The 25708-nt window shown below is 39.7% G+C and overlaps 1 protein-coding gene across 10 annotated transcripts in view; it reads left to right on the top strand.

The window, feature by feature from the left end:
* Nucleotides 1-25708, top strand: part of CASK (calcium/calmodulin dependent serine protein kinase) — a 194723-nt gene that overhangs the window by 60518 nt on the left and 108497 nt on the right. For all 10 annotated transcript variants that reach the window (XM_071565695.1, XM_071565649.1, XM_071565674.1 and 7 more), the window contains exons 3-4: nt 18027-18132; nt 25326-25403. In XM_071565695.1, coding sequence (XP_071421796.1) covers nt 18027-18132; nt 25326-25403 — 184 coding nt within the window. The remainder of the gene's footprint in view (nt 1-18026; nt 18133-25325; nt 25404-25708) is intronic.

The following is a 25708-nucleotide window of genomic DNA, read 5'->3' as shown; positions in this document are numbered from 1 at the left end:
ATAGTTCTCTTTGAAAGGCTGTGCCAAACTGGGGCCTGTGTTGCCAGCACAGGGCTGGACAAGTGGGGCTGATGTGTTTGGAAAGAAGCTTTTCATCTCTGATGTTGTAGTTTTACAGGAACCAATATTCTTCTTGTGCTGCAGAGTAATAGGGCACCCACCAGCTCCACCTCTCAAAAGCTTATCTGTTAGAGGGGAAAGCCAGTAAAGAAACTGGTATTCCCTGGAAATGTAGGATGCTGACATCTAGGACTGTTAGATGCCACTCACCATCTGTGCAATGTGTGGGTGAGTATCCCTGCTTTGCATCTGCTCCCCATTCCCCCTCAGGAGGACTGAGATGATTGAACAGCTCCTGGCTGCTGAAGTGGGAGAGAGAGCCCAGTTTCTTCATTCCAGGTTACTTATTCTGCAGTCCTGTTGCTTCATTTGTGTTGGATTTGGTACTTTTTTTACCTTTGGACAGATTTATTGTAACTGAAATTGGGAAAAAGGTGAACAGAGGACTTGCATCCTACGTCTCCTGGTCTTTACTGTCTTGTTGATTGGCTTGCTTCCTTTTTTAAATGCACCTTATTTAGAAACCTGCTAGGGTTGAACACTTACCTTGTTAAGGGGAAAATGCAAGCAAGCATAGTTTGAATCTATTGAGTTGGAAATTTTGATATTTTTTAAGAGCAATATCTGTATGCTGTGTGTTATTCTAGAATCTGAGATAATCCAGTGTGGGATGCTTAGGAAAGAGAAGAGATTTTCACTTCTTGTAAGAGTGACTACCAGTGACTGTTCAACACAGAAATGCAGTCTGGGGTTGGAGTAGGAACTGTAGGAGCATGTCTTGCAAATAGTTGTGGTTGCTACCTCAGTTCTTTCCTAAATAGCTCCTAGACATTGTTCTGGTTTTCTTTTTGCCTTAAATAACAAGCAAGCTAACTGCAGACAGGGCATGCACAAGGTAACAGTGACCATGGAGTGAGAGGAGAAAGTCTCAAATCTTCTGAAAGCTTCCATCCTTATCTGTGTTCCTGTCTGTTTAGTAGGACTGTTCAGCAATGTCAATTAAAGAGTTGCAAATACACGTTCCATTCTAGAAATTTTCTAGACCTACCAGGCTTTTTGCCCCAAGTTTCCTATTTTTGGTCTTGTCCTGTTTTGTTGGTGTGGTCTGTCTGTATGATTAACTCCCCTTAAGGGCACTGCCTGCTTTACTGAAGGTGCTCATTCAGCTGGGATCTGCTCCTTTTGTGTCATCATCCCTTCCCTCCGCCATCACACAGTCAAAAGAAGAGTTTACTGATTTGGGGGAAATTCCAATCACTTTAATTTATCATCAGTTAACAGACTTTTAATTACCGTTTGTGGTGTTGAAATAAACACATACAAGCTTAGGCAAAACCTCCCTTGCTCCCCCTTGCTGGTCTCCATCCCACTGGCCACACGTAGCACTCAGTCCCTTCAGAGGGCCCATGGGCAGACAGGAGATGGGATCGACATGTTCGGATTCCTGCAGCAGCAGCAGCTCTGGAGCTGTCCCTCCTGCCTGCTGGGGTGGCTGCTCTGCTCCAGCCCCTGCCCCTCCTGCTCCAGCCCCTTCCCCTTCCCCTCCTGCTCCAGCCCCTTCCCCTTCCCCTCCTGCTCCAGCCCCTTCCCCTTCCCCTCCTGCTCCAGCCCCTGCCCCTTCCCCTCCTGCTCCAGCCCCTGCCCCTCCTGCTCCAGCTTGCTCCTTTTTTTTCCTGGCTCCTCACTCTTCCCACTCTGGCCTTGTTGTTCCTTGTATTTTCTCCTGTGATTTTTTTTTCTATTTACTACCCTCTTTAAATATGTTTTCACTGAGGCTCTCTTGGTCCTCTGGTTCAGTGGCACATGTGGCTGGTGGGGCTCAGCTGTGCCCTGTGGTGGGTCCATTCCCAACCCGGCTGTGTGTGGCACAGGGAACTCCCTCACCTATTCCCACTGAAGGCACCCTGGCAGCCCCTTGCTACCTTGGGAGCAACACCTTGCCAGTTATGCCTAATACACACCCACCCCCCCATTCTTTTATGAATTTGTCTGAATTTTTTGCCTTTTCACTCCTATGTGAAGACTTGTCATTTGCTCTTGTCAAGTAATGTTGGGGTGAGTTGATTGCAGGGGAAGTACAGCTGGAGTTCAGTGCAAGTTCATTGCTTAGCCCTGCATGTTTTACAGCGCAGGAGAAACCTCTGCCTTGGTTCTGTTGTATTTAGTAACTTTCGAGGAATTATGGGCTGTACAGTAACAGGCAGAGCTATTCACAGCTTCAGGGCCTGCTAATCTGAGTTGCAAATGTTGATCTGAGGACTGAGGGCACTTACATGTGCCAAGATATGTAATGATCATTGGAGGAAAAAATATATTTTGATATCTGTTTCGGGGTGTTTTTTTTAATAAAAATATTTTACATTTTGAGACCTTTTTTGCTCTTCAATGTAGTAATAACTGCAAGAAAAACTGATTTCTTAAGTGTTATAAAACCTGATGGGGAGAGATGGTCTTTTTATGAAATTGAATATCTTCTGGGTTAGTACTTAGGAATGTTTTGTTGCAGAACAGAGCTTTAGAGCTGGTCATGCTGTGGTGACTGTTTGCTGATGGGAAGGCAGGTTCATATCCTGAATCAAATCTGTATCCTCATGTGACATTGCAGTAACTTTATTTCCCCTTGCTCTCAGCACTGCTCTTCACTATCACTTTTGCCTCTTGTAAACTGATTGCTGGATTTGCCCAAGAGAAGTAGCATCTCTTGAAGACTCTATCCAGAAGAATATTGTGTCAGATATAGAGGATTCTGCAATCCTTTGTTTTTCTGTACTTGTGATTACTCTTCCAGGTAACAAGCCTTGGACCTTCAGTTCCAGTACATGCTTTATTCGTGCAGTTTAAGGGCTGTGTTCGTGATCCAGTGGCCCAAACGAGAAAGTAATTACAGTTAGTCTAGTTCTGAGATCACTGTAACAAGTAGGAACTGATAAACATGAGACTCAGAAGGGTCTGTCCTTCTCCTGTATCAACTGGCACAAAATTTCTGAGTTGTGCATCAGCCCACACTTGCCCCACTTGTGTTTTGTAGGTGCTGGGTGCCACTTGTGCACAGTTTTGTTTTGCCCATCCTGTAATTGATGAGGGGAAAGTAAGAGTTTCTTACCTCACCAAGTGGGATAGATTCTGGCTTCGTTCTCCAACAGATTGACCTTTCCACTGCAGTTGTCTGGGGCTGTGAGAGTTCGAGGAATCCTGTTCCTTTCATAGTTGGATGGAGCCTGTCTGGCAGCAGACAGATAGTCTTGTCGTGTTATTAGTAAGTTAATTGGTGTTCACTTTGACATTTTCTTATAAGAAGAGTTGAACCAACTGAAGAAGGACCCAATTCCCAACAGAGTTTAGAGATTTTAAGGACTACAATTATGTAACACTTACTTTTCTTTGCAATGTGATATGTGTTGTTACTTGTCTGTGTAACTGGTGAATCTGTCAGTTCTCTGAAGTGGGACGGGAAGACAAAGGAGCTGCTTTGTTTTAGTACAGTTACTTATGTTGTTCCTCCCCTATTGAGATGTAAATTGGCCTTTTCATTTGGTCTGGTGGCTTTTGCACAAAGGCTGACCCAGAAAAGTGTTCTGAGGTCAGGTGTTTTGCCTTAGTTGTTACAGCACTGGGGTTCATTCTGTCTACCTGAACTGTTTCTGCAAAGGGTGGAGTGTTTCAGGTGTCAGGACTCCAAAAGCTTGTCCAAACAAGCAAGCTCTGCTCTAGGCCTTGTTCAAGCTGCTGTCTGGGCAGGGCTCTGTTGGATCCTGTTGCAGCTCTGTGACTCCTTAGATCTTGAAAGATGATAGAAAGCAAATTTCTTTTCCCTTTCATCCAATACTATGCTGATACATTATTTCAATGTCCAAGTCCATTCTCCAAGAATTTTAGCCACTCAAAGACTGATCAAAGTTTAACTCAAAGATCAGTTACTGCCAAAGGTTTTGTAACTTGCAGTTATCAGGTCATTATAGAGAAAATGTGTTATAGTAATGAGGGATATTTGTACACTAGAAGAAAATTTTTGAAGTTTTAAAATTAAAAAATGGAAGCATTAGTAAATTTTTACAAGTTTTTTATGATTTGTAATTATACTATGTGTAAATAATAGATTTGTATTTTAAAATCCTTTTCCAAACTAGAGAAGATGAATCAGATTTCATTGCTGTTAGTAGGCTACAGGTTTTATATTATTTTTATCATGTGAATTTTATCAGTATTTTGGGAACTTGAGGATAAATTTGCAGTTAAAAACCAGGAAAACAAAGAAAATAGTCTGTAGGAGAAATGGTTGTTACATTTGTACAGTTTTTGCATTTATTCTTGCATACAGTATGTTAAAGTTGAGTCAGTGTTTTCATTAAAATCCATGGGCCCTTGTTAACTGTCCTCAGAGTTTAATTTGGTGTATAGTTTCTTGTGCTTTTGGTACATGTATTTTTGCAAAAAACTCTTAAAAACAGGTTATGACAGACGCATTGTTGACTGCTTTCATCATTCTTTGATTCCAGTGTTCATTGCTGGTGCTCACAGCACTTTTGTGTCTATGATTGTTCTCAAGTTGGCACAGGTATCACTTGAATAATATTGTTTGTGGTAACAATAAGTTTAAGTGGATTCCAGTTTCATGATTTTCTGAGGCACTTGGAAAACAAAAGAGGAAAGATGGTTTCATTTAATTTAACAAATTTTCAAGAATGCTGAAAAGTTCAAAGCTTTAGGCTCAGGTTCAGTGCTAAAGGTTCAAAGTTGTAAAAAACATGTTTAATTCTTCTTTTTTCAGGTTAAGAATGTTATGATGCAGTTGACTCTCTTTTTAAATCCTACTTACCTAGGAATTAGGCTTTCCAGACTGACTGTAATATGTATAAAACATAGGATATATATAAATTGTATTAATTTCTCTGTGCTCTGAGGCCATTTTATTTCCCTAATTAGTTGTTCATGAATGAAGATTTATGCAACAGGATGATTTAAGCAGCCAAGTCTTCCTTCTCCATGGTAAATGGAGACTGAGGTACTGTAGCTAATAGGAAGAAATAGGTGCAATAATACAGGTAATACAGTTTAAAAGCATGTGGGTGCACAAATCCAAACATGTACAGTGTGCTTTTATTATCTGTCAAGATTTGAGAGCTCGAGCTTAGCACCAATCCAGAACTGACCCTTTGCAGAGTATCAGCCCCATTTTCCTGGCACTCCATTTCTGGGAGTGTGTACTGGCATATCCACAGCCTGTATTCAGCTGAGCTAACAAACCCTCAAGAATCAGGGTCCCTGTGGCTTTCAAGTGACCTTACAAGGAGCTAACTCAAGTCCATCATGGTTTATTAATCCAGGTAGTGACTGGCAGAGACTATACTGTGTCCACATGCCCTGAAGCAGCATAGCTGCTATGCATATACTGCATTTCAGCTAATAAATTCTGCTAGACCTGAGCAGAGTTTTAATACTCCTGCAGATGCAGATACAACCTGCATAAACAGCTCAAGGGTTTGCAAATCTGACTTTTTATGTCAAAGCCACAGGTGCATAATTCATCCCCTCTCTATAGTGGCATGTACATCCCTCTCTGCCTCAGTTTCTTGTCTGCAGTATTCTGGTTGTGCAGCATGAGGCACCCCAAACAGGTTGTTTCACCAAAAGAGGTTTGTGGGGTGAGGGAGGTCAGAGTCAGAACTAGTAGGGTGGGGAGAACATCTTGTGCTTCAGACCATTTTCAGAATCTGGACCAGACTTCATTCAGCCTGAAAGTCACGTTGTTATGTTAAGAGGGAGTTTTGATTTTGTTGTGCAGACAGGAAAGGTGGTCTAAAGAATCTGTGGAATGGGTCAAGGCTCTCTTAACTCTGCTGACTGATGTGTTATGTTTTACATTTCCATGTCCCCCATCATGTCAGTGATGTTCTTTATCCTTGGCAGATATTTTAACTTGTGAGGAAAGGAAATTTGGGGTTCTTTTAACAAAAGAATCCTGTTAACTGTTTGTTACAGTGCTCTTATAAATCTGTTCTGCATAGAGGATACAGATAATTATCACTAGTGGATATATGCTTTGATAATTTCATATATATGCAAGCTTATTGTTGCTCTGACACTTTTGAGCAAGAAAAACGGGCATAATGTATGAAGTTTTATTCTTCTGTAATTGGTGATCATTTCAGATTTGGACACCAATAAAAGAAAATAAATCTCATGCTAAGCATGCAGGAGTGAGATATAACAGCTTAGTTGTTGAAACAAATTTGTGTCAGACCTTTCAACACCTGAGAAAGGTTCATTCAGTTTGAGGTCAGGGTTTTACATTAACTAATATGAGTGTGAGTACTTAAATAATCTTTGCTCTGTCTACCAGGAGGAGCAATCCATTATCCCCAGCTGGTTACTACAAGGCTTTGTCAGTTCCCTGAAATACCCTGTGACAGGGAAGGAAATTGTTGTGTTCTCCCCCATGTGATTCTTGCCGTTGGCATCACCTGGAATTTCAAGGGCAGTGGGAAGGTCCCTCAGAACTTAGTTAAAAACCCATGCAGATGTACTGTTTCCAGGTCCATATCTCCTACTTCCTCACACAATCTCCAAGTTCTCAGACTGGATTAGGTGATCTGTGTTTCTAACTCATTTTTTGCTAAGTATGAATTTTAGGTATTTTTTGTTTCTTAATCATCACCAGAAAGTAAAGAAGAGAAATGGAATACTGTTTTCTTGATACTTAGGGGAAAATAAAGAAGAAAAACCCTTTGTATCTGTATTGGTGAAGAGAAATTGTCCTTTATCATAATATATCATGAGAAGTGTGTAAATATTATGAAAGCAAATATTTCACTAATTACCTGTAATTGTGATAGGACTGTAATCAATTAATTGGCAAAACTGTGATTGTGTTGGCTCATTGTGGGGATATGTTACCTGTGTCAGCTTCATCTGCTTTACAGAGAAAAGCATAAGTGACAGTTTGTAAAGATTTGCAATCTTTTCTGCCTGTTGTGCAATCTGAGACAAGTTAGGCAAATAAAACCTGATTCTGGAGCTTTGACTTGAGTGTTGCTAGACACAAGTTTGAATTCAGTTGCACTGCTTTCACCACTAACAGCTGATTTTTGTGGAGTGAAAGGGGGGATATATTTTAAGACCACTGGTTTCAGAGCCTTGGAGGAGTATTACAACTGCACAAGCAGAAGGGGGGAAATGTGCTCTTTAAAGCATTACAAACTTAATAGACTGTATGTAAAAGTATTTTGTAGTTATTTGATAAGTAGCAACAAGTCTGTTTAAAACTTTGCTGGTTCTTAGTGTGAAATCCTTAAAATGCATTCTGTATAGAGGTTTTTGTTTAATTACTCAACTAAGACCTGCACACCTGTTTTACAAAAATTACTTTATGTGTCAGTTAACAAAGAAAACAAATTCTATGACTTTTGGTAATAATTGCAAAGAGAAGCATGGGCAGAAGTGGAACAAACCAAGACTAGCTCTTTTTGCATCCTGTATTACTATTGCTTAAAAATGCTTTCTGGTTCCTGACATTGTTCTGTCACTGAACCGGAAAACAAGTTTTGTTAAGGCAGTTGCTCTCCAGCGTTCAGACCTCACTCCACCACAGGATTTCCTAGTTGGACAGAATTGGTATCATCCTTGTATTTACTGGGTTGTTATCTGTTTCTCAGGGTGCACTGTAGGTGCTGTTTGTGCTGTGGGAGGAGCTTTCAGAACTCAGCTGTCCTTTACAGCAGCATTTACTGAGCTTGGACTACAGGAAAGCTGTGAAGTGACCTGTGCTGCATTGCCACAGGTAGCATAGCTCAAACACTGCCACTCACTGAGCTGTGTGGCACTGTGGAATCAGATTCCTCACAGTAGACTGGTATTTTAGATGCTGGTTTTGCCTGGATTGTCTAGACTTGGGCAAAGTAGATTATTTCCTTTCTAGTATTAGTGTGCAACTGGTTTTGTATTGGTTATGCAGAGACCAGCAGTTCAAGACCAAAGAAACTCTGATCAAAGCAAACAAGTAGGTTCTGTCTATACAAGAAGCATCCTAGGCAGTCAGTTCCCTCTCCAAGTGCCTTTGGGCTGTTTCTGCCTCTTGGTGTTGAGCAGCTCAGTGTAAGGGGGTTATTTAACTCTTCCTCGAGGAGGAGTTACAGACAGCTTGTCTAGACTAGCTGCATCTGTTATGAAAGGATTTCCTTTGTGTCTTTAAAATTCTAGAGTTTTTCCTATAAAAATGAGATTCTTTGATAATATAAAAAAATAAATTTCCCTATCATTATGTAAATGCTAAGTCACAGAAGAAAAGTCATTTCAAAGACAAAAAAATACCTTCAAATGTTAGAGTGATGAGCTAGAGAAGTCACTTTTCAGGATCAACTAACATTCTTTTCTTGATACTGTTCCGTTGCCTTTGAGGGCACATACTTGATGTAATGTCATTACATTTTAGTACACGAGAACTAAAAACTCATTTAAAGGACTGCGAAGTCTATAACCTTGAGTTTAACCTGATCAGTTTAAGTGAATTCTGGCCAAAAGACGTCAAAGTTTGGTGTAAAAATGTTGTGCCAGTCTGATCATAGCAATTTAAATGATGCTGTTAGCACATTCTGAGATAATACATTACCTGCATTGCCCTGTCCAAAGGCTGGAGAGAAATCACGAACACACACCTGCAGCAAAAAGAACCCTCCAGAAATGAACAAATGTACAAAAACTGAAACAAAGAACTCCACCCTCTGCGATTAACCTTTAAAAAGGAGAAATTCCAGTGATTTGATCTGAACTATTTGCAGGTTTTAGCTTTCTAAAGCTTTCTGCTGGACTTCAAAGCTATAAACACGTTGCTCTGATACAGTTTATGAATTAAACAAAGAATTTCTGGCGTATGTGAGCGAACTGTTTCAATGTATTCTAGTTGTGTTATGCAGTTCTGGTGTGTGGTCATCAGCTCCCAATGGCTCCTTGGACACAGAAGGGAATGGTCTTCCACACAGTCTGTATAAAAAGGCCTCACCACTGGATGTACCTTAATTATTTTAGAGTGGATTTTTTTTCCTTAGGTCTGAACTGTAATCATCATTAATCAGCTCAATGGTATAAAACTGGCCAAACGTAAAGCTCTCTGCGGCTGAATAGATGCATTTGCCTTTTGTGCTCAGCTGCGGAGCACACGGAGATCAGTCGGAGCTGGGTTGCCATCTAGTGAGGAGTCTGTGGAGATGCACGTCTGCTTGGAGCTGCACAAACAGAGGAAATAACAGAGAGAAAAAGGAATACGACTGATTTACAAGTTCATGCCTCAATTTTACTTGCAGTTAAATATAAAACTGCTGAAAGTTAACATTTCCCGATAATACTGTGAAGTCTAGTTTTCCGACTTCTTTACCCTTTGCGGGGACAGCAGTGCTATACAGACTGTTGGGATTCGACCTACTGTCAAACATTATTAGTCAGTGCTGCTGTAATCGGGCCATTTGTGTCTATGGCCGGGCTATCAACACTATTGTGCTCTAAGGTGTTTGTGCACATTCCCAGGACCAGCCAGAACAGGTTTGGTTGAAAAACAGCTCTCAGGGGAGAGGAAGAACAGGATTGTTTGCAGTTGAGGTGGTTCTAATCCTTGGTTCTGTTCATGGTGCAGCTGCAGGAGCTCTTGCACCAGTGAAGGGAGAGATGGTGCAGGAGAGAACAAGCTGACAGAAGAGGGAACAATTGCTGCTTTTGATGGGGCTGCTGCTTTTAGGTGTTTATCACTACAACAAAACACAATCTGTGTAACTTTATGAAATTACGACCTTCCCGTTATTTCAGTAAAGGCCACTGTGACCTTCCAGCTGAGCATTTTGCCAGTTCAGTGTCCCAGCCAAGCATGGAGCATTCCTTTACCAATACACGCCATGTGTATGGCTGTTTCTCTGAGGGTTTTTGTTTGTTTATTTTTAAACGAAATTTCACAGCATATTGTGACAGATATCTGCTGCTGCACATATCCTTCCACTTCCGTATGTTAAAGAAATCATTGCATTGCAGTGTTTGAAATTGTGGTTGGCAGTGTAGAAAGCCCTATGGCACTGAGGAAGGTGTTGGGTTTCAGACTGTTGTGCAGTGAGTGGGATTTAATATAATATGGTTATCAATAGTGAACCCACTTTCATAACTTTATTGATCATGACTTGAGAGTCAATGACTTGTTTCGAATTTCCTTTCATTAATTATTGAAAACAAAATATTAGGAGAAAAGTGTTTCAGATTTTACAGCAGAGGTTGCAAAATATCTTCAGCAGCAACTCCATTTCTGTTTGGAGATCCAAACTTGTGACAGAGAGAACCCTTATGCCTTTTTTAAATTAATTTATGAAATTTGTAACCCTACTTCTGATTATCATGTCCCTTCTTGGGCTTGTCAAACTCTTCTGAAACTACTGCTTTGGAGCAGACAACTGCTAACAGTATTTTGAAAGACAGATTGTGCACCTAATAATTAAAAAATAATAGTCCAGGAAGTGTTACTTTAACTTTTCTGTTTCCCCTTTTCTTTCTCTGTTCCCCTACCTCACTGAACTTGATGTTGAGTATAAACCGAGAGGACATAGAATGTGCAAAGTTTTAGAGGAAAGATATCCGAGCTTTGCTCATATTTGGAAAATGTTAATTTTTTTTTCATTGTGGTAGATACTTTGTACAAAGTTACTAAGAATTGTCATTTAATTAAATGAAATTAAATTATTTGTGGTTAATTATCTGCAGTAGATAGCTATTAATACTCTTTCAGGCATTCTTAAACATTTTTATTAGCTTAAGTTGATTCATTACCTAAAATACACCATCTTATTTATGAATCATTGCTTATTTGCAAGCCACTAAAAATGAGAGTGAAAGGAAGGAGAGTTGCTTTCATGAACACAACCGTGCAAAGCAGCTTACAGTGCCTCTCAGATACATGATTTTGGACAAGTCTGGTGGATATATCAGAAGTTGTCAGAGAAAAGTGGGGTTTTTTCACACCCAGTTTCACATTCCTCATAGCTGACAGAGTATAAACTGAGGTAGGAAAACTGCCTTGTAAGTCTCCCAAGACACTCAATTCCAGTTAAAAAGCCATTAACATGTTTACATTTATGTCCAAACAGAGAGAAAGAATAGAATACCAAATGGAAGTTATACAGGATTTAGCAAACATCTGTGAAGTCTGAGTCCATGAAGTTAAGATTTCCATAGGTTTCAGCATGGGAAGCTCAGAAGGGGATTCTGATTATTGAGTATTAGCTGTAACTGCATTTGGTTGTCCTTTCTTCACGTCAATGTTTTGTTTCCAAATGCTACAGTAGCATTGAAACAAAAAATACTGACAGGAGATGGATTATCTCACATTGGCACTGTACGTGTTGATTATCAAGGTGTTTTTATCAAGGGCCACTCACAACTATATGCATTTGTTTCTTTTTGGTACATGTTTTAAGTATGTTTGCTAAGGTACAGATTGATTATGCAACACAGGTTTGGTGACAATGGAGACACTTTGCAGGGAAAGGTGTGTGCTTGTGCTTGGCAACGCCCTGAGCAGCTCTGAATGCTGCCTTTCCCAGCTTTATTTGCTTTCTCCTTCCATATTGCTTTCCTGTCTTTTAATTGCTCTTATACTTGATGTAGCTCACTGAGCCATTTGCCACTGAAACTGCCTGACACTGAGCCAGTGGAGACAAAAATGAATGTCTTTTTTTTTTTTACTGAGTTAACACTGAAAAGGTTTGGTGTGTGGTGTGACAAGCTCCAGTCTGCTGCACAGTGGAACAGAGGGCAGGAATGTGTGTGGGATGAAGGGGGAAACAGCCAGCAGTTAAATCAGCTTGGCTGCCGTGAAGCTGCAGCCACCCCAAATGCGTGGGAGGAGAGGCAGGAAAGCTTTTAGTGCTTGTTGAGGCAAAGCGTCATTACCTGGTCAGATGTGTCTGTGATGAGGAGTCCCTCACATATCCCAGGAAGGCAGGTGGTGCCATTTTAATTACGAGAAAGCAGAATACTCTCTGGTGGAAGAAAAAAAAAATTAAAAAGACAAATCTTTGGTACAGAAGCACTGCTGTGGTTCTGTAGTACAGGAGTTTCATTGCCAATGTCAATACAGGATGTTCCCACCTCCAGCTGCTCATTCCTGTTGCCCTGTGTTGGCTGCGCTGAGAGCTTTTATGACTTCCTTGCTATATTATTAGGATAATTAAGACTAAAAGTAATTTTCACAGAGCAGCAGGAATGAGCAAACAGAGAGAGGATAGGGGAATTTTTTAAGCTAGTATTGCCCTGGAAGTTGGCCTGGTTTTGGAAGCGTGACCTGAGGTACAGTAGGGTTGGTTAAACTGGAGTTTGCTGTTGTGCAGGATGTGCCGTGTGCTTGTTGCAGGATGACATGAGGCAGAGGTGTGTAGTGGTGTGCTGGGCTTGGAGGCAGTCGGGTCCTTTGTAGCCCCTTGAAGCACATTGTGTAGTGCTGAAATGAATTAGATATGTATTAAATGTCAGTGGCAAGTTTGAGGTAATGGGAGGCTTCAAAGGCAACTTCCATGGTAAGAGGCTCCAGGCTTCTGGTTTCAGACAGCTCCAGTGGGCCAAAGCTGAACTCATCACCGCTGTGGTGCTTTTGTGAAAATATATTTCATGAAGTGTAGAAAACACTGGAGCAAAGTGTAGGGAGTGTGGGACAAGATCAGGGAAGGAGGAGGTTCACCATGGCAGGGCAGATATCCCCTGCAGCCCATGGGTGGCCCGTGCTGGAGCAGCGGAAACATGAGAGAGGGAAGGGGCAGCAGAGAGAAGCCACTGTGGCACACAGAGCATGATCCCACTCCCTGCACCACTCAGAGCTGGGAGCAGAGGGGTCTGGAGTGAAGAGGGAAGTTGAGCCTGGGAAAGTGGGGAGAAAATTTGTTGGTTTGATATTTTTGATTGTCTTGATCCAAATCAATACTTATTTTAATTGGGAAACATTAATTTAGAATCATCAAGTAAAGCTGTTTTCCCAGCCTCACAGGCAAACTTTCTGTCTTTCTTTATCTCAACCCATGAGCTTTTTTGTTCTTATTGCTTGTCTTTTCTACCCTCCTCCCAGCTGAGATCACAAGGTGAGCAGGAACCTGGGTGGGAGTTTAACAGCTGTCAAAGGCTAATCCATAGGATTAAACCCAGTTGTGTTTGTGGGGTGAAACAGCTGGTGCTGAGGTCTGAGAGTCTGCCTCATCCATGCTGCAGGTGGTGCTTCAGGCACATTTCCCGAGCTCTTCATTCCAGTTGGGGTGGTCAGGAGCTTCTCCATGATGAGCACCGAAGGTTGGTGGGTGATAATGACACAACCAAGTGAAGGAAGCATATTGATTTCCTTTTAAAACTTAGTACTACCACATCTTTAAATTAAACAGAATCATATTCTCACTGGAAAAATATATAAAAGTATTTTAAGCAAGAAGTTTACTACTGATCTAAATACTTCCTTTTAAAATACTGTCATACCCAAGCTGTGGCTGGGGAACTAATCCTTTAAAGGACTGAACCGAGAAAAACAGAGTGGAATGTATAAAAATGAATAGTGTATATATAAAAATGACATGTGTCTTCCATCTTGCTGAGAAACGTGGTGCTGTCCTTCCCCAAAAAAGATGTGGCTGCTACAGTATGTGCATGTCACTTTTAGGATGCTAAAATGGTGCTATAATGTAGGCTGCCAGAGAGCATCCAGTCCTTCCATGCTGTAAGATACCCTGAATATACTTCGAAAATACGCTCAGTATGTTTGAGATGTTTTAAAACCTTGGGTATGAGATTTTGAAAGGAAATTCAGTGTTTGCCAGAATTGTCAGAGATGCATAAGATATGAGGTTGTTAACTCCTATGGGAATTTTAAGTGATGCTCATGTTTTATATTTCCTATCAAAGACTGATACATGTTTCTTTGTGGTTATTTAGAGCAGTTATCTTTTTAGTGCTTCCAGCAATTCACTTTCACTATCCATGCACGGAAGGATGCGTTTTCCCTGTGTGATATTATCACTGGGAATTCCCTTTGCCATGTTAGAACTTTTCTTTGTCCCAGAAGTCTGAACTCTCATGCTGTTATAACAACTTCAGCACCTCTCTAAATAATTAGCCGGGTCTAAAATGGAGACTTTAGCATGTCTCCAGGTGCTAAAAACCTCAGATTTTGTAAACAGACTGAAATTCTGGAACATTTAGTGGTAAAAGTAGTGTAAAATGACAGCTTTTAAATGCTTTTCAAATGATAATGTAAAGTATCATCCTGCATGCTAAACAAGTTAATAAAGCACAAGTCCTTCTCCATGTTTCTGCTTACAATACCCTTCATGCAGCTGACAGATAAACTTTTAAAGCTTGTGCTTTTAAGCCTTGCTATTCTGTTTATTATCACTGTTGTCATTAATGATTACTTTTTAAAGAAGTGCTGACAGAAAAGTCTTAAAGAATAGACCAGAAAGTAATTTCTTCAGCTCTATCAAGAAGAGAAAAATTAATAGATGAAGTCTTCAAAAAAAACTTCAAACATAAAGTTAAATAGTCCAGCAAGTAAAAGATGACAGTTTGATGTAGATTCCAAGACCTGGACTTGCCTCAGGGGGTAGGTTCTTTCAGCTAAATTTTATTTACTGTGAAGGATACTGTTGTATATATGAGACCCATGATGATTACTAAATGACTCGTCACCCCTTGCTGTTTAAAGCTGACATACTCCATTGACAGATTCTTGGGTTGTCCTGAATCTTTTGTAGGTGTTTTGAATGTGAAGGGATTGTTTTGATATGGGATGTGTGTCTGGGACCTTTATTACTACACAGCATGGCTAAAATACTCCACAGAGGTTTAGAAAACTTCATAGTTCATTCAATGTTATATTCAAAATGACATTACAAAATATGGGGCTCACAAGATAAAAATGCGATTTTTCTTAGGAAATCTTCAATCACCTCCTTGCAGCTGAACATCTGCTTGGGTTTATGTTGCATTCACAACTGGAACAGTATCTGTAGGTACTTGGGATTTTATTTACCTCTCATGGAGGTGAAATTTAATTCAGTCTGGTAAAAGCATTTGATAAAGAATGGAGTAGATGCTGATGTCATTTTTTTCAGTGAAAACAATGAAATGTGTGGGTTATTTCTGCCTTTTCTCCTGCCTCCCTTTCCCTTTTTACTGGTCTTAAACGTGACATATTTTGACCTTTAGGTCACAGTACAAATGTGCTTCAGAATTCGTCATCTCCTTTCTGCCCTGTGGCTTTGTTGAATCAATGGGGTCTGTACTTGTCTGTCTCTTTATACCTCGTTTTATTCTTTCTTAATAGGTCTACTGTTGAACAAGGCCCTGCTGTTTTTAAAATAGGAGTTTGTTCTGCTCTTAGCCCCAAGACCCCTCAGTCATACAAAACCTTGTTCATTTGTTTTCCTGTTTGGAGATTTTATTTTCCACTTTGTTTCTCCTTCCCCCTGTGCTGGTGCTCAGTCTGTGAGCAATTGTTGCACTCATCCAATATTACATGGAGGAATGAGGGAAATGGCAGCATACACTTTCTTCTTCTCGGTTCTAAATCACTTCAAATAAAGCCTAAAAAATAGTAAATAAGGGAAGCAGACAAAATAAACTATTTTTTACACAATTGTACCTGTAAATCAAGCAGAACTTTTCTGTAATTTCTTGTTGGATTTTCACTTTGCTTTCTGCCTAAAATAGGTGTCAGATACCGTGGTGAAGAGTGGTAGCATTAAAGTCATTATACAGTAAGAAGCAAAATGAAAGCACCCTGTTTTCTGTAGATCGTAGTCATTAACAGAATCACACAGTTTTCTGTTCATATATGCTGTCCCCAGGTGTGCCTATCCGGGATCCTCTTTAGGAAAGACTGGATGTGCCCTTCAGTGAACCTCTCTGCCTACAGAAGAGGGGGGAACCATTTAGTGTCACATCAAAGCCCAAGTGTGATGGAAGGGGATGTTACAATATGGTTTTAGTGGCTACTCTGCATGGAGGTGGTGTAAGGACTGATATGCAAGTATTTTTATTAATAAAAGACATAATGCTGGTTTTGTGCATGACAGAATTTCGTCTCTGTATGATGGACAAATTTTACGTTAATTTCTTTATGGAAATGTTTTCTGCATCAGTGAAAGGTGCTTCTTTTTGCTGCTCTGCTTGCGCTCCCTAAGGTGCCGTTACATAATGGTTTCTAAGTGGCTGCTCTGTCATTTTGCTTTTAAATTATATTTGCAAGATTGTAAAGGAGGATTCACATAGTGCTGGTGTAACATGAAAGGTCTAGTAAGGAAGTTTGCGCTTTGTGAATCCAGACATGGTGCTTGGATTGAAATTCAGCTCTTTTCAGACTCTGAGCATTTCTTTTGAATCTACAGATGACTGAAAGATCCAAATTATAGCATAAATCTGAACTACCTGTGGAATGCCTCACAACCAAGAATGTTCATCTTGCTGCTTGTATTTTTCAGTGTTACTGATTCATGTTAGAAATGTAGGAGGACACGTGTGAAAATAGTGCATTTCAGATTTCATTCTAGTGTGGCACAGGATGAACATTCTGAAACCAAGAAACCATTTTTCCATTAATTCATATGTAGGTCATTCTTTAACAATGAACAATTGTATGAAAAGAGAATAGTAAAGGAAAATGTCTGCTTCAGAATTCAGGCTGATGTTTTCCTCACTTCTCAAGCTGCCATCAAGGCTATTGACTTAGGATTTTGCTATTCCTACTAAAATAGTAGTAGATATGTTAAAAAAGTTTAAGGATAGTAAAATAACAAAAATATCAAATAGTTTCAGCCGGCACTCAGCAATAGGACAAGGGGACACGGGTTCAAGCTCTGCCAGGGGAAATTGAAGTTGGAGATCAGAAAAAAATTCCTTCCAGAGAGAGTAATCAGGCATTGGAATGGGCTGCCCAGAGAGGGGGTGGATTCCCCATCCCTGGAGGTTTTTAAAGTGAGACTGGACGTGGCACTGAGTGCCATGATCTGGTAAATGGACTGGAGTTGGACCAAGGGTTGGACTTGATGATCTCTGAGGTCTTTTCCAACCCAATCCATTCTGTGATTCTGTGAAATTATTTCAGTGTGGTTTGGTTTTTTGCATAAGAAACCTGCAGAAAGATTGCTCTGTGATCAGAAAAAGTAAGAATGTTGTTTAGTTATCAAAGTCTCTCAAGTTCTGTGAGATTTCAGAGTGGTTTCTGGTCTTCCTGTAGTCACAACTTTTTCTCTTTTCTCCCTCTTCTCTAGAGATACAAGCTAAAATATGCTGGTCAAAATTTATGCCACTGTCATTTCATATATTGTGATTTAAAAATAAATGATCACCATTAAATAGTAAACTGTGAAAAGTGTAAACTTAAAAAAACCCCTTCTTTGCTTATGAGGGTGACCAGGTGTCAGTGGAGGCTTCCTACACTGGTTGTGGAGTTTCCATTCTTGAGTATGTTCAAAGCCCAGCAGGGTGTGGTCCTGGGCAACCTGCTCTGGCTGACCTTGCTTTGAGCAGCAGATCAGGTGGAGACCTCCAGGTTTTAGTAGTTCTGTAGTGTGGGGAAAGAGCCTGTCTTCTGTATTTGGAGATAAGTTTGTAGAGGTGTTGGATATTTAGGGTGGAAATGTTGGTGTAGTCTGCATCTATGCATTAAAAGGACTTACTGCTATACAACTTTTCAGATTATGACCAAGAAGATATTTTATTAATAAGTCACTTCAAGAATTGGTTACATTTTGTATGTTTATATTTTGAGATCTATGTGAGTTTTTAAGCTTAGTTTCACACAAAAGTTCTGAAGCAGCATAATTAAGTACCATCTCATCAGTGTTCTTTATGAAGGTTAATGAATTTATTAGAAATTTCAGATATCTTTCCAAACACTGTGTTCTAATTGCTTTCAATTTTTTCTAATTGAATATATAGCTAATCCACTACCTTCTTACCTTTCACAGATCTAAAGAGAGAGGCCAGTATTTGTCACATGCTGAAGCATCCTCATATTGTTGAACTGTTGGAGACATACAGCTCAGATGGAATGCTTTATATGGTCTTTGAGTTGTAAGTTCTCTCTTTGATTTTACCCTTTTTTGCTGTCATTTACTAAATCCGCAAAGTGTGTTTGTTTTGTATCTACCTACTTGTTTTGTAGCAAACAGAACCTACTTGTTTTGTAGCTCAGACATCTAAAGTACTATAAAAATAATTTGTTTCTGGCAAGTACAGATGGACTCAAACAAAAGAAGTTCTTCCAGTGTCTCAGTGAGGACCAGGCCTTTCTAAGGACAGGCAAGCTGCTTGTTGATGGCTGCTGTGTCCCTAACAGAGCACCAGAGCAAGCTGAAAGTTCAGTGATAGACATCATCCAACTCAGGGTATTCTGTTCCACTTGTGAAGATTTTGTGTTTTTTCCAGGCTGTCATTGCTTTAGCACTGCTTTTCCATTATTAGATAAGAAATCAAGGCTTATTGAGTATTGAAGTGTTCTTGTAAGTCAATATACCTGTTCACAATATATTAAAAGAGGCTTTGTCTAAAAGATGCGTTTTGGAAGTTTGAATGTAAGAGTTTAGTTGGAAGAGTGACCAAAGCATGACTTCAGCAGTGGACAGGTATTTTTAATCAACAACAAGAAACAAAAAGGGGAGGCAGCCCCTGAATCACCACATTCTTTCTTTGAGAGGAAGTAATTAGTCCTTCCTGAGATAGGTTTTGTCTAAATGGGAAGGACAAAAACAGATACACAGAAGGGTAAGTTGTGCATGTTCTGTATTCAGTTTTCCTGCTCTGCTCTGCTCCCACCAGCTCTTCTATTTATGGTCCACATGAATTCATTCCTGTTGTACTTGGGCATAAGTATTTGTACCTCTTCAATTCCTCTGATATTCCTCCATTGCATTTTCTGGTACATTTGGCCTCCTTATGGTGGACCAGGTATGTCATGCCGGTGTCTCTGGGTCAAATTGGCTTGTCCACTACAGCCAAGAATTTCATTTGAAATGCACACTTTAAAAATCATTCTCACAGGTTTTACCATTGAGCTGGTGGAAAAGTGAGTGGCAACAGCAAAAAAAAACTTGGTAAAGCTGAAAATTGTTTGAAAATCTTCTTCTTCTTTTTAGGTGAATTTATAAACTTAAGGATTTTGTGAAATAATTATTCTATGCTTTCCTCCCTGTACATTTTTATTCAATACTGACTTTGCTTTTTATTTTGTAAATCCCAGTGCATGGACCAAGGGACTTTAATTACCCCATTATGAAATAATTATGTACACCTTGGGGAGGCATACTCTGATAATTAACAAGATTTTGAAATGGAAAAAAGGTTTTGCTTCTATTTTTACCACACTGGTAGCTCAGAAATATGAGACAAAAGCCGTAATTATTTTTTAATGACAAGCCTATTATAATTTATGTTTGTATACATAAAAAGTAAGTCTGAACAATTAGAATTACTGCACAAATACTGCACCTGACTTCAGGCCACATGAGATAAGGAATTACAAGGTGAAATTATTTGAAGGATAGTAATTGTTTACCATATGTGTGTCCTTGTTTCCTTCATACACTGCAAAACATCACTCATTTATAGCAAACAGTGATAGAAAATGAGGCAGTGGGAACACCTGTGCTCAAAATGTGGCAGGGAGTGGAAGAGTTGTGAGCACAATGTGTTCTGCTGGAGGGGATGCTTTGGTAAAGTGAATCATCAGAAGACTGATGTTTGCTGTGGAGGAGTGACAGTGCATTGTCTGAGTCTGAGTGGGTTAGTGCCACACTGTGTAATTGTGACCATCATAAGTAACTTGTAGTTGGCAGAAGAGCATCTGTGGACATGTAGGTAACTTATTTGCCCTCATACTGCCTTCTGTTCTGGTACTATAACAAACTCAACTGATTTGCAACAGACTTCTGTCTGCACCAGTAAAGTGAATGTCGTTAGGGTCTAGTTATTCAGAAATTACTGAAAAGGCAAAGACACCACAGATCTGCAGAGGAGATACCAGCCTAGCTGGTGATGAGCTATTTTGGGCTGGCAGATGCTCTGCATGAAAACTAATTCAGGCCCAACACATGAAATGCACAGAATAACTGAATTTGAAACTTTGTGCTATCCCTTGTAAATGGTACAAAAGTCCAGTACTGTTTCATAGGCTGTGAACTACATGGAGCAGCTACTGGGATGATCCTGAATATCCTGCCAGATCTATTGATACAGAAAAGTACCAGTTAAATAAGCAAATGTAGCATATACCTGATAACAACAGATTGTACCACTTGGGAAAATATATAATTTGTGCCCAATTTTGAAAACTTTTGCTGAAATAAACATCTAAAAAATCAAATTACAATTCATAAAAGGACTGGTGAATATGAACAGTAGCGATGAGGTTTAACACCCAAAAATGAGCTATGTTTTTAACCACTATTTATACACAAATTCAAGCACTCTCTAGAACGGGGCCATATGTCATGTTGCCAGTAGGTTGCAGTTACCCATGTGGTGCTGCTGTAATAAACTGCAGAGAAGCAGTTGGTTGTAAGAGATGAACTGCATTTGTAGGGTAAGAAGCAGATCCTATCCCAGAAAATCTTGTTGCTAAAGTAAAATTTCTATTTTAAAAATATTTAGATGTTATTATATCATAAATGAGAAAGGATGTGCCAATGCCAAATGATTCCCTGTTGCCCTTTTCTTTCTCATTCTTGGTGTTATTTGTTGACACCTGTATATAGAATCAGAATCATTTAGGTTGGAAAAGACCTCTAAGATCATCAAGTCCAACCATTAACCTGGCAGTGCCAAGCCCACCACTAAGCCATGTCCCTGAACTCCACATCTACACATCTTTTAAATAACCTCAGGGATGGTGACTCTGTCACTTCTCTGGGCATCCGGTTCCACTGCTTGACAACCCTTTCCATGACGACATTTTTCCTGATATCCAATCTAAACCTCCCCGGCACAACTTGAAGCCATTTCTCTTTTTTATTCACTTATTACCTGAGAGAAGAGACTGACCCCCACCTAGCTTGAACTCCCTTTCAGGTATTTGTAGAGACTGATAAGGTTCCCCCTGAGCCTCCTGGTTTCTTACTGTTTTCTGTTTGCTATACAAGTCGCACTTTTACTTTTATATTATGTTATTTGTTATATTTCTTTTCTAATGGTCATTGATTTTTATCAATGAGAATACTTTGAGAAGAGTCAGCTACTTGCAATATTTCTAAAACAAAGCAAATATTCATTTTGAAGTGTCTGAAAACCACATTTTCGATTTAATGCCTTATATGCAGTTTGTCCTTAGTATAATCAAAGTGTGTGCACTGAGAATACTTTCACACAAGAGCTCAGATACAGGGGCAGTGAGTGGACTGCAGATACCTTAATATTTGGTCATTTGCAGAATATTGTCTCACCACTCTACATAGTTGGGCTTGCTTTGCTTAGTGCATTCTGAGAGGGATTTGTCTCTTGAGACGTTAGAAGACCTGACCTATTTAGATTTAGCAGGTAGGGTGTATATATGTAGCTGTACACATGTAACTTTGCCATTTAACGTAGCTAACATGTAAAAATGCTTTAGTTTTAAAATCTCAATTCATGAAAGCAGTACTTTAACGTGTTTGCAGGTTTGAATTAAGCCAAAGTTGCTGAGCTTGGGGTGGTGCTGGTGAAGGAGAGCCTGGACATGACCCAGAAAGGTGCACTCACAACCCAGAAAGCCAAACATGTCCTGGGCTGCGTCCAAAGTGGTGTGGGCAGCAGGGCCAGGGAGGGGATTCTGCCCCTCTGCTCTGGTGAGACCCACCTGCAGAGCTGCCTCCTGCTCTGGAATCTCAGCACAGGAAGGACATGGAGCTGTTGGAGTGAGTCCAGAGGAGGCCAAGAAGGTCAGAGGGAAGGAGCAGCTCTGCTGTGAGGAAAGGCTGACTCAGTCTAAAGCAGTGACAAGGCTCCAAACAGATGCTGAGAAGGCAGACTTGGAAACACTGTTTAATTATCCATAATGAACTAAATCCTGGGTGCAAATAGGAGTATGTGGACTTTTTTGGTCTTAGTTTTCAGAGGTTACAACATAGGGCTTCAAGAAAAGTTAGATACCGTAGTTTTTAAATTCATTTATAGTAGTTTATTTGAGGTAAATGAAGATGGCAAGTATATAAAAACTGTCCAGCTGAAGAAAAATTGCCCTTGTGCACAGGCCTTGAACATACATGGTACAAAATTAAGTAAACTCAGCTACGAGCAGTAATACTCAAGTAATAATTCAGTTCCCTAAATAAAGCAGTGCTTCTAAAACTTTCTGAGTCTTCATCAACAAATTAGATTTTAGGCCACATCATGTTAGGTCACCTGCAAATTCAGAGCTATCATACCCCAGGATGGAAGCACAGAGCTCTTCTGGAGCAGAATGTCTGTTCTTCAATCACTGTTCCTGCCACAGCAGATTTCTGCATTGAATGTGATTCAGGAGTAAATTTGCTGGGCAGGTTGTAACTTCATCCTCAGCGTTGTGCAGACATTTCCAAGGTGCACAGCAGCTGTGGAAAGAAACATTTATCCAAAAGGCTGAGCTCCAGGCACAGTTCTGCTAAAAATATGGAAGAATCAATAGTAGAATAAGGGAAACTGTGGGACGTAGTTTCTCCTGATACCCAGACAGGGATGTGAAGTGATGTATGTCCCTGCCTGTGCAGGGCGGCTGGAGCTGCACCTGCCTTGGAAATACCTAATATATACATATATACACAAATATATATTTATACAGACATATCAGTTCATATCCCTGCCGTGAGTGCCCTCTGCTGGTGTCAGGAAGTGCTCTCAGGTTATGACTGTGCTGTGATTTTCCCCAACTTTTTTTTGTATCATCCGTATAAGTCTTTGTGGATATGGCTTTCTATGTTTATTTCAGTGCATTTTAACTTACCTTTTTTAATGGTTCTCACACACTTAGGCTCATAGTTACAAACTCTTGAGACTTCCTGAACTTTCATTCTGTCAGTATCTCAAATCTTTAATACTTTTATATTGCAGAAACCTTTCAGTTTCTGCAATATCATTTTGTAAATGGTTGAGATGTAGCTGAATTTTCAGTCTGTTAAGGTGCTGAATTTTTAGTCTTTTAAGGTACTGAATTTTCTTACAACTGCGGCTGAGTCTTTCTTTCTACAGCCTCAGTTAGACAAAAGTCTCGTGATTTTCAGGTAAAATTCAATATCGTGTATTGAATGCACTGTATCACATGGGGTGATACAAGCCCTCTTAACTCATAAAAGAACTTTACTCTTAAAAAAAGATTTTGTCCTGGAAGAAGAGTTTGAAGTCAAGATTTGAAGTCAAGATTTGAAGTCAAGTTTGAAGTAAGAGATTAAAATACACCTACTCCATATTTGTGCTTTGAAGACCAACAGAGTTCATCTTAATGGAATAAAAATTTCAAACACATTTGGCAAAAAAAATTAAAACTTCCACTTGCTGCTACAAAATTTGAATGAAAACTGCAGGTATATGTAAGTGGGAGATAGAAATATATGTTAAAGACTCTTCTAATTATGAATACTTTGTTTAAAGGAATGACACTCTCACTTCCAGTGTCGCAGCAACTATTGATGCTGCTAAAAATCTTAAATGCCTCTGGACATTTATTCATCTTTAATTTATAACAAGTCAGAGTGAAATTAATTTTCCGTAGGGGTCAGCTGTTTCAAGAGGATGACATCTCAGCTTCTGGTAGTTGATCACACATTTTGTGTGCTCTACAGCATGAGAAAGTGTTAAAGAGAGAATGACATGGGGGATTTTTCCAGGTTTCTGCTGCTCTCACTGAGCCTGACCCTGTGGCTGCTGTGCAGGACCATGTGAAGTGCAGCACAGTTTTTCTTCTCTGAGCAATCTTTAGCCCTGGATCCAGACTTGCTGTAGGAAATGGAGCAAGGCAGAAAAACCTATGGGAAAAAACCTACAGAGGAATATATTGAGGCAGTGAAGGGCAGGCATGGTTTGGCCGTGGGGGTTTCGTTGCACTTTCCAATGTGCATTTCTTTTGGTCACCAGTCCCTCTCACAGTTGTCAGTGCTCTACTCACATGGTAGCGTATTTTGCGTGAGCTGCCTTTTGGATTTATTTGGAAATTGAAGCTCCTGCACATGACTTGCAACTCCTTAAGATGAAGTTTAGCATTGCAGGTATGTAACACAGCAAAAGTGATTGGTGCTGGCATTCTGATCAGCTTGACAAAACAGCCTGGTAATGTTGGCTTTCTAGTTACCTTGCAAATTCTGCCCTTTTTTTGCCCCCTTGAGTCTTTATGGAGAGGAAAAAGAAAAGGTGTGAAGGCTGAAAATGACATGTTGCAATTGATATTTTTGGAAGTGCCTTCTAAAAAATGAATTAACTCTTGTTGCTCCCTCCTTGCCCCTCCAAGCTGTGAATATTTCTAGATACCAATCTGCCTTAGCTCACTTACAGGAAAAGGAGGGCAGTCCTGTCAGTCCAGGCTCCTTTAGTTTTAGAGAAATGACAGTCTGATTTCAGCCTAGGATCTATGAATATACCTGCATGTGAAGTGTAATGTTACTTATTGTGGGAAATTAGGTGATCAGAAAGACTACAGACAATTAGGGAGAAGAGGAAAAAGGTATCAAGGGCTAGTGAGACCAAGTGTGGGCTGTCACTGTTCTCAGGTGCCTTTGGTGAGACTGGGAGGTGTAAAATCTCATCTTGGTTACTTTATTATCCTTATGAGAAAGTGCCAACTGGAAAAGGCTGTACTACATTTCTAGAGAATGTTTTTAAGTCCTCATTTAAAATTCAAAATTGAGTAAGATTTTTTATTACTACAGTCATTACAGAGTTACACTTGTAGTTCTTGTACAAACACACTTAACCAAATACCAGGCATTAATTGTTAACTTGCAGAGCCTTCTTGTACAGACATTGACTTCCTACTGTCTTGCACACCTTGTTACATGAACAGTTTAAGCAATAAAAGAAATGTTTGGTATTGCCAGATTTTTGAGAGAATTATTATATGACTTGAGGGAGATAAAATGGTTCACCTGTGCCAAACCATTTTCTATTAGATTACCTATTAAATGCTGGCTTAGTTAGTAATGCACTGTATGTGTATCCAGAATATTTTATGTAAGATTTATGTAAATGGAGCAAGTAGATCTTTTGGACCATTTTTATGTAATTGATTGTAATTGTCCATCTTAAGCATTTCTTCCTCCTTTTACCTGCAGTATGGATGGAGCAGACCTGTGTTTTGAAATTGTGAAGAGAGCAGATGCTGGATTTGTCTACAGCGAGGCTGTAGCCAGGTATGCATTATAATTTTAATTAATCCCACAGGATAAATAGAAAAGAATGAAATATTCTACAGTCTGTTAGCTGAAAGTTGGCCTACTATAAATAATCCTGTTTCCACACTCTAGATGTTTATTACAATAATTAGCATTTTGCCATTTACCATTTATATATTTGAATGAGATTATTGAGTAAAACAATATTTCACATCCAATACTTAATTGTCTGTCTTTGCCTTTTATGGATCTCTCATTTGATGGCATTAGATGAGATGCCTGACAGGGGTGAATTTTACTGGTCTAGATGGAGTTGTCTTTCT

This window comes from Pithys albifrons, chromosome 1 (assembly GCF_047495875.1).
Source record: "Pithys albifrons albifrons isolate INPA30051 chromosome 1, PitAlb_v1, whole genome shotgun sequence".
NCBI classification, from domain to species: domain Eukaryota; kingdom Metazoa; phylum Chordata; class Aves; order Passeriformes; family Thamnophilidae; genus Pithys; species Pithys albifrons.
This window is presented reverse-complemented; position numbering and strand designations above follow the sequence as displayed.